The following is a 9,603-nucleotide window of genomic DNA, read 5'->3' on the forward strand; positions in this document are numbered from 1 at the left end:
TTCTTGTCTATCTCCACTATGTATAATTTTGTAAACTTCAAATGGGTCTCCTCATCCAACTCCTTTCTAGACCAAAAAGGGCCACATGTTCCAACCTTTCCTCATCAGGAAGCCCTCCACCATCCTAGCTGCCTTCCTCTGAACTTTGTCTAGCTCCTCCATATCCTTTTTGAGGCGTGGGGACTAGAACTGTGCACAATATTCTAGATGTGGTTATACAAATGGGTTACTACCTTTAGGCATTAGGATAATTGAATCTATTTTTAACACCATTTATTATTCCTAACATGCTATTGGCCTTTTAAAAAACAGTTGCACACAGTCAGCACCTTCACTGAACCCAGCATTTTTACAATTGCTAAAATTGCAAATACTTGTTGGATTCAGAACAACTGCCACACAAAGTTACCTTGAAGCTTCTGCATTGTCTCTAGTTTGGAGACTCCTGTACTAAACCATGGTGTGGTGTGGTGTGGTGTGGTGAGCAAATCTGTTTATGTTTTGTCTGAATCCAGCCAACAGCAGCCTATTTTAACAAAATCATGATTTACTGTAAAATGAAAAACCCATCACACTGTAGATACACACATCAAATAGCTTTTCATTGTATTTTTGTTTTGCTTTACCACTGTCCTATACTTCCCCTCCCGCCCCTCATTCAGTCACTTGTTTCCAGGAAAGTTCAATCACCAAAATCATCAGTAATCCCATTCAACTTACTGACACTAGAAGTCCTTCTGGAGGAAACAATAGATAGCAGTCCTGTAACAGTTGGACGATATACTTCAGAGGATTTTTAAGGATCAGTTACAGGCTTCCTTGGGAATGTTATAATTGCTTTTTTTTTCTTGGTTTATGAAAGCTTGCTCTCTTCTTTCAGGTAATCTTTGTAAATCCTCCTGAAGAGTTTAATTTTTTTTTCTGGAGGTTGCTGCCAGTCATACCAAGGATACCATGATGTCTTGCTACACAAAGCCGGGGATGGAGGAGTCTTGGAAACAGCTGGATGCTGGTGGCTCCAATCCACATCTGGGAAGGCAATCAAGGGAGTGCTAACTGGTAGAAGTCCTGACAAAGGAGACACAAGAGAAAACATATCAGAAAGACGACCATGATTGATCTGGGTTCACACTTTCTATCTAATGGGAGGTTGGGGGAGGACCTGGCTTAGCATATCCTATGAATTGAGTGAGCTTATAAACCATGGCATAGGATGGATAACTTATGGCTTGTATGGAGCAGGCAGGATTCCTGTCTACAACCTCCAAAGCACTCCAAGACCATGGTGCTGAAATTTGGCAGCAAAATGGCAAATTGTATGGGGAAAGTAAAGCAATAGTAAATATGGGAGTGCAAGCTTTCTGTGAGCCACTCCCATCCTCACCCTTGATGCTCTGAAAACTCCAAAACCTACCATACAAGCACTTGTCACTCAACTCTGCCTTATTTTCCAGACCCATTTATGCTACTCACCATTGTCTTGAGCTTGATCAATGGCTTTAACTAGCTCCTTTTGCTTCTTTACACACACACCTGCAAAGCAAGACAAAACGTGTTTCCAAGACATAATAAGGGATCATGGTGGTAGGCAAAACAAAAAACCTACACCTGAAATACAGTTATTCCTCATTTAGCTACAACTCCGCAACTTTCTGTACTGCTGAAAAAATCCCTGGCCTCTCAGTCTAACCTGCTTTGTTCACACATGCTCAAACAACAGGACAAATACATTATACGTTCCAAAGGTTACATAAGTACTGTGTGAATTCTAGACTGATTTGCATTCAGAGACTTGATTCTGTGTGCTATTTATTCCCACCAGAAAAGAGGTAACACACATCCTGTGGTTTTGAATTGAGGTCCTTAGATGTTGTACTAAAATGCTGTCGCTCTAAAGCCCTGGCATCTTGCTTGGAGAGCAGCAAACCAACTGGAACAGTTTCTAAAATAAGATTTTGGAAAAGAGGGTGGTTGCTGCAAATGTGGCCAGCAGCAACATTGTGTATGGAGTGGAGGGAGAAAAGAAGGAACAAGAATAGTTACATAAGGGAGAGGGAAAGGGAGAGAAAGAGAATACCTGGGACAGGGAATTAAATGGAGCAGGCATGAAATGCAATAGCTGTGTTACCTGTTTGGGTTGCATCAAGGATTATATTCGAGTGAGGGCAGATAAACTGTTCAAGAAGCTTCACATTCTGTAAGATAAAGGGCATGCCCTATTTTACTCATTGGTTAGAAAAGGAAACATGGCTTATACAACCAATGCAACTGTTTTTATTTATTAAATTCCTAACTGTTTTGTTACTGCCTGAATACCACTGATGGCAAGATAGACCAGAATTGTTTCTGTAGTGGCATTGGTCTTTCAAACTTCCCGTTAAAAGTTCATTCAGTTAGGTTGTGGGGACTAAGGCAATTGTTTTCCATTAACATTTCAATGCTGCCCCTATAGTTCTTATGTCCAGCTGCTCCAGAACTGCCTAGACTTTATATTGTTTATATTATTTGTAGCATCTTTTTTCTATGTTTAATCAATGGAACATGTTTGTATATCTACTCTGGAGACTTTCAGGTAAGTTAGGTACATTTAAACAAAAATATAAGAAAAAAAATCCCATATACTTACCCTATAATCCAAAACAAGATGTTGATCTCTACAGATGGGACAAGGATTCCCACAGACATGACCTCTTCTCTTTAAGTACAGACAGAACAAAACAATTTATTGTGTAAAAAATTAGGAGAGGAAAATGCTATAAATGTCCCATTCATCATAGATTACTTAAAATAATGTGCCTAATGTTAGGCACCCTACTCTAAGAAACATTTAGACACCTGGAACAAGTTCAAGGGTCAGTAGGAAACTGGGAATTGTCTCATGAGCAGAAATTGACAAAAGTGTAAATGTTTAGCATAGAAGAGACCAAGGTAAAATATTAAAATACTGTACTATATAATGTCACATAATCTAGAATGAAGACTGATCATCCCAGAATGCAACTGTTGTTTGTCTTATAAACAAAAGTCCATAATTCTGCATTCTGGGACAAGTCTCACTGAAACAATAAGTAGGTGGTTTGACAATAATTGGCCTCCCCACGGATTCATCCTGATTGGTTCAAGCAGAAACCAGAAAGGATATATTAATTAGGATTCTCACACTGAAGAGGAATTTGGACTCAATGGTCTTATGAACACCTACAATTTTTAGAGTAAGAATCTGCCCCTCCCTTCCCAAATACTCAGATTAGCCAATTCAAAGAGAAAACACTCCAGAAGTAAGCCATGTTATATTGCATAGTTAATAAAAATACAATTGATCCCTTAAACATGAAATATCCCTTCAAATACAAACTACAGATATGCTGCATCTTATCCAACCATCCATACATATTCATAAACAGAATGTACTCACAATGCACATCTTCCGGGTTTTCTGTGGTGGAACCTGACCCTTGAAATTACGCCTGTATCCAAGCCAGACGGGATCGTTGCCATATTTAGTTATGTATTCTAAAGGGGAAAGGAAAAGAAAATTATGGCCTGTATCTAACATTTTACAAATGTGCTCAGGATACATAAAGCAATAAGTTACCATCCCATATACACTGTCAACCCTTTCAAGAAAGTCAGGTCAGGAAACAGCTCAAAAATTCCAGGAATGCTATTTTATAGTTGTATGGTATGATAACAGAAATCTTGAAAGCCCAGCAGTGTGTCCCTTTGTCCCCTCTTGTACCAAACAGAATCAAAGTGAGTTATTTTAACTTTCTTTCTCCTGCTTCTCCTTTCCCAGGACTAACTAATCAACTCTCAAATTATTTAAAAATTAATTTTGGTAATTACCCTAGACTGTTGATAAGAAATATATAGTAATTCAAGCTCATTAAATGAATGTATCTTAATGGAAAGAATAATAAAGAAATGGAATTTTGCTTTTATAGCCAGACCTGATGTGTGACCTTATCTATATGCATTGAAAAATTGACAAAGGAGTGGCCACCACTGAAAAGACCATGGCTCGAGTTTACCAAATGAATCCATTTTGTAGGTACCAAATGAATCCATTTTGTAGTTTTAGGAAATAGGAAACATTATATGAGAGTAGGCAATTTTCCTGGCTGTGTGACTTGCACACTAAAGCAACAGAAGGAATTATTTTATACTAAACAAGACCACTTGTCCATTTAGAGCTCTGCTGTGTTCTGATTAGCAGTATCCCTTGCCATATTTTGAACTAGGCGTAAGTCTTCCCTTTTTCCAGTCTCACCTGGAAGGAAGCCAAGGAGAAAAGAATAGGCCCAGGCCAGAAAAGATGAAAGCAAATCTAGGAAACTGGGAAAAGCAAACTAGGGCACTAGGAAAATATGATGAAACAGGACAGGTTTGGGAACCACCTCAAAATTCTTTTAAATACTGTTCCAGAAAGGAAAAGCAAACTTGCAAAGAGTAAAATTGACAAATGTGGAACTTTTGTTCCATAAAACAAAGACTCTTCATACAGGACCATCTGTATGTCCATCTCTCCATCTTTCATGAATACAGCATTCCACAGCAGCAGCTTTCAGCTTATAAACATGTAAACATGAGCAATGAAGCCGCCTGAGGATTTATTACATGACACAATCCTACATTTACCTGCTTACTCACAATTACTGGGCTTCCTAAGCCAAACAAAACACTCACATCACAGGTAGTCCATAACTTACAACTCTTGGTATAATGACTGTTCAAAGTTAAAACGGCACAGGTTCATTGATGGCTGTTTTTCCACGCAACTGCTGGTCACATGATCAAAATCCGTACATTTGGCAACGGGCATGCATTTATGATGATTGCAGTGTCCCAGTGTCATGTGATCACCATTTGTGACCTTCTAACAAGCAAAGTCAATGGGGAAGCCAGATTCCCTTAACAATTGGGTTACTAACTCACCAATTGCAATAATTCACAACTGTGGCAAGAAAAGTCACATAATACCTATACTGTAGGACTGTGCAAAATGTTCTATAGTATGTATTAATTATTCTATGCATGGGATAATTGGCCAGTGATTTATATTCTAAGCACTCAGGATCCTTCCAGGTTTTGTGTAAAACCTAGAATTAACCAAAACGTACCAGGTTTTGTTTCTCCCACACTGTGCCTCACCCAAAAGGGTTCGACAAAACATCCAGATTACTATGGCTTATTCCAGATTCAAAGTGAAATATGTTTTGTACTGCGCACATGCACACACACATACAAATGAGTTTTGTACTCCCATAAGGTATTACGTATCCTGATTCCCTGCCATTGCCTCAAGAAAAATAAGGTAGCATGAATGATTCTCTCATTCACATTCTTTGTCTCTCTGGAAGAACAAGTACTTGGGCTCCTACCTCAGGCTAAGTGAGGAGTTTCGGTTTAGATGTGAACCCAGTTATTTATAGTGCTGCTATTCCAGATTGAAGAGTTTGCCGAAATGAACTCTGGTGAGGGCAAAGGTACAATTGCAGTGATCTTTACAGTCACTAAGTAGAAATGAACATATGTAACTATATAATGGTTTGTTTGCTCATTTTTATTTTTTATGAAGGTAGTCAACTTAAAACTGTAAAGAAGTGTGCCCATTAATCGTACTCTGTGATGGTCATAAAGCAGGTTATCTTTACCCAATATTTTTTTGCCGATGGACAGATCCACCACATGTAATAATAAGATCCTTGTGTTTGTTTGCATTTCCAACATTCTGGTGACATATCTGAAACATTTTTGCCAATCTTGCTGCCATGAGTGACCAAATTTTATCTTTTTTGCAATGGTCATTAAGTGAATCACTATGGTTGTTAAATAAATCTGCAGTCTTTAAGCAAATGCCCTGGATGTTAAATGAAAAACACAATTTTTCAGCAAATGTGTTATAAAGCATGGTCATGTGACTCTTGGTCATTGCAAAAGGATATAAATGCCAACTGGTGAGTGTCCACAAAGTAGTCATGAACCAGGACAGGGCACAGCTGAGTGACTGTTGTAAGCTAAAGTCTACCTGTTATTTTACTATCATATTGTGTAAGTACATGTAACATTTTAAGAAATCTCATTGTTGATCTTTGTTGCTGTAGGCATTTTGTAAACACAGAGACACTTTTTCAGACACTATGATAAGCCACAGTTATTCAATCATGGTTTGTTATGTAACCAAAACTAGCTAAATTTACACAAAAAACACCGACCAAATAAATAACATTTTCCACCAGATTCTAGACTCACAAAATTCTTCCAGTCTACCTCTATTCATGCATACCTTCACTCTCCAAGTATTTCCATGGCATTTCTTTGTAACGTGAATCTATCTCACGACCACCTGGCTTTGTGGGTTCTTCTTGGTTGACCTCTGTGCAGTACGTACGAAAGGCCAATTGCTCGGGCAACAGGAGGGAAGTTGTGGGTATATGCTAGGAAACAAAGCAAGGCAAGGCAAGTAGTAAATACAGGTACCAGCATAGCTAGCAGTGACATAATAGGATAAAAAAATCAAAAGTAAAAAAAAGCATTTTTAATCAAATATTCAGAAATTAAGTGCAGAATCTCTAATGGGTAGGCAACAGTTACCCTCTATTTGCAGTAAAGGGATTATGAAAACTAAAATTCAAAATGTCGTTATCACTTCTTGTTTAGTTGATTGCCTTAGTCAATACCAATATATATTTTCTTATTCTTATTGATTCTACTTTGCTGTAATTGCTTTATTATCCAGGAAGTATGGAATTCTACAAGTCAGTATGGCTTAGTAATTAATGTGCAAAAGAGCACACAGCCCACCTCCAAATTCACCAAAAGCCAGCCACATTGACCACGAGGAAGCAGTATGGGACTAGTGACATCTCTATTAGGAATCATGAGGTCCTTGATGCTCTGAGCCTGGTTGTTTTCTTACAGATGTTTCATTATCCACCTAGGTAGTGGGGTTTGCTTTCTTTTTATATGCTGGTGGCTTACGCTGTCAGTGTTGATGGGAATGTTCTTGGGGGTTCCATGACAGGGCAAGCCACTGGTAATGAAAAAGAGAGCAAAACACACTCCCTTCTTGTTACCTATTTGGGAAATGAAACATTTGCAAGAAAAAATGTATTTTTAAAATGAGAGCAGCTGGGAAGAAATAAGTGCATTCAGTCTCTTCAACAGTCTCAGAATCAACTCACTGGAATCCCCAGAATTCTGGAAGGGAAATCTTTTAATAAAATGGTCGGCAATGGTGCTACCACATTCCTCCTGATTTTTATTTTTGCTTATTATACAGGCTGTTCTCCTTCACTGTTTCAGGAAAACTGTCTCTGAAAGACAGATATAGTATGTGCTTATGCCATAGCTTTTGTTTCTGGTTTTATTCTCTCTGTACAAGCTCAGTAACTATGTTGCTTTTGAATTGGAAACAGACCAATCCTTTTTTCTGTCGGAAATTGGAACAATTTTATATTTTTATTGCTTTGCTACTGAATGTTTTGCATGGGATTATTTTAAGATAAAAGGGATTTGCTCTTTTAAAAATATTTTTTTCCTCTGAGGAAGTCTTGATTCTATTAGTCATACATCTCAAGTCTATCCAGCCTTTCAACACTGCAAGGTTGCCTAAAGGAAACAAAATCATGAGTAATAATATTACCCTTAATGCAAAGTTACTGTGACAAAATCTTGGAAGTCCGAGTCCTTCTCTTGCCTTTACTTTCTAGAGAACTAGGGAGCATCCCTTCTGAGACTCTTACCCCACCTACATTCCTCCTTTTGACTCAGACCATTTGGGATCTAGACTGACTCCAAAGGTTATTCTCACACCCCATATATCCAGGGATTATAAAATGTATTCTTTTTTTTAATTTGCTAGTAATGGCAGGAGGGTGGTGGGAGCCTTATCTTTCTCAAACACTTAAGGTTGGAGAGGAGGATGTGCCAGCTGAAAACTCCCTTAGAAGATAGTGATACAAGTGAAAATTACCAACAGAGATATTACAATAAGACAAGAATCCCAGACCCAAAGGCCATTTGAAACAGTCCTCTGAGGATCCCAGCTTCCCAACTTGTCATTCAAAAGGTCAATGGAGGAAATTTATGCTGTAACTAAGAGAACCAAAGTTCTCTATTACACTGTGGAACATATGTGTATTTAAGAATCTACTCTAGACAATTTAAAAATGTAGGCTCTGGGAAGAAAGCAAAACTGTATAGCTTATTTCAATAAATATAAGATAGGAAAAACGGAGGAACTGTGATGGTGAACCTATGGCACGCACGCCACAGATGGAACGCAGAGCCCTCTCTGTGAGCATGTGCGCTGTCACCAGCTGGTCTTCTGGTTTCAGGCGTTCACTTGCGCGCTGGCCATCACCAGTGCCCGAGCACCGGAAAAAAGCCTGAAAATGGTTAAAAAAAACAGGCATGCACTCGCTGGCCAGATGGTCCTCGGGTTTCCAGCGCTTCAGCGTGCATACATGCACGCACATTCTGGTTTAGGCACTCAGTTGCCAAAAAGGTTCACCATCACTGCTCTAGAAAAAAGATCTTTTTAACAGTAGGAAACAGCCAACAATATCTGTTCTATCATGAACATTAGAACATTTGTTCTTATTGAACAGAAAACAAGCTATGAACTTACAGCTTACTTACAGCTCTTTTAAAGAAAAGGGGAATAATCAATTATGAGAAAAGGGAAGAAAACCGAGAGATTTTAGAAATAGCAAAGTCCACATAGATTAAACGGGGTTCCCCAAACTCATCGATCTCTTCATGAAGTTTCAGATTGTTCATCGGCCCTCTCTAAATATTTATGATCTGAAAGTAATTGAATGCTACTTTAATAGCAGCTAAATTGTTACTTAAATAGTTTATTACTCGCTTACTTAATAACTACGAATAACAACATCGACCGGTAGTCCATATTGATCATCTTGGGGCATCCTGCAACTAAGACGATATGCAAGACATACAGTTCTATATTTATTATCTTAAGAATAAACTTTAGAGAATACTTCATATAATTTATATTAGGAGATAAGCATGGTTAAATCCTCAGGTAAACTAATGATAAAGCAAAATAAACACACCATGGATTTTTTTGGGGAAAAAACTATTAGACTGCTTTTTAAAAAAATTAATCTAACACATAGGAATCTAATTATTAAAAAACACAAGCGTCTTCTTACCCGTAGCCCGCAAGACCTATTAAAAGCCACGCGGGCGGCTAAAGAGGCCAAGTTCCCATACAGCAACATGGCTCGACTGGAAGCCGCCATCTTGTAAGGGGCACAAATACCGTTGCGCATGCGCCATTGCGCTTCATTTTTTTCAAGGTCACCTTGAGAAACCCTGAGGCATTTCCTCCCGCCCTTATTTTCAAGGACAGGTGATTTCAGTTAGTTATTACCTCCAGTTCACTCCAGGAGAAGCGACCATACATGTATTGCAAACAAACCTCACCATCAATTTTTAAAAGATTTCTATTTTTTTTGGCTTCGATATCTTTTGTCACGGGTTGATTTGCCCTTCCCTCCCCCTACAATAAAACCCCCACCGGAAGCCATCGAAGCCAACGGCGCTGGGTCCTTACTGCGCATGACCAGAATTGTT

General features: G+C 38.6%; 1 protein-coding gene across 1 annotated transcript; it reads right to left on the minus strand.

The window, feature by feature from the left end:
• Positions 1–527: 527 nt before the first annotated feature.
• On the minus strand, positions 528–9,599 carry MRPS18B (mitochondrial ribosomal protein S18B). Its single transcript, XM_032210103.1, has 7 exons — positions 9,180–9,599; positions 6,287–6,437; positions 3,416–3,513; positions 2,627–2,695; positions 2,129–2,195; positions 1,474–1,533; positions 528–1,068 (listed from the first exon to the last, which is right to left on the minus strand). Exons 1-7 carry the CDS (start codon positions 9,297–9,299, stop codon positions 854–856), a joined length of 780 nt encoding a protein of 259 aa, XP_032065994.1. The 5' UTR covers positions 9,300–9,599; the 3' UTR covers positions 528–853.
• Positions 9,600–9,603: the final 4 nt, after the last annotated feature.

Source organism: Thamnophis elegans, chromosome 2 (genome assembly GCF_009769535.1).
Source record: "Thamnophis elegans isolate rThaEle1 chromosome 2, rThaEle1.pri, whole genome shotgun sequence".
NCBI classification, from domain to species: Eukaryota; Metazoa; Chordata; class Lepidosauria; order Squamata; family Colubridae; genus Thamnophis; species Thamnophis elegans.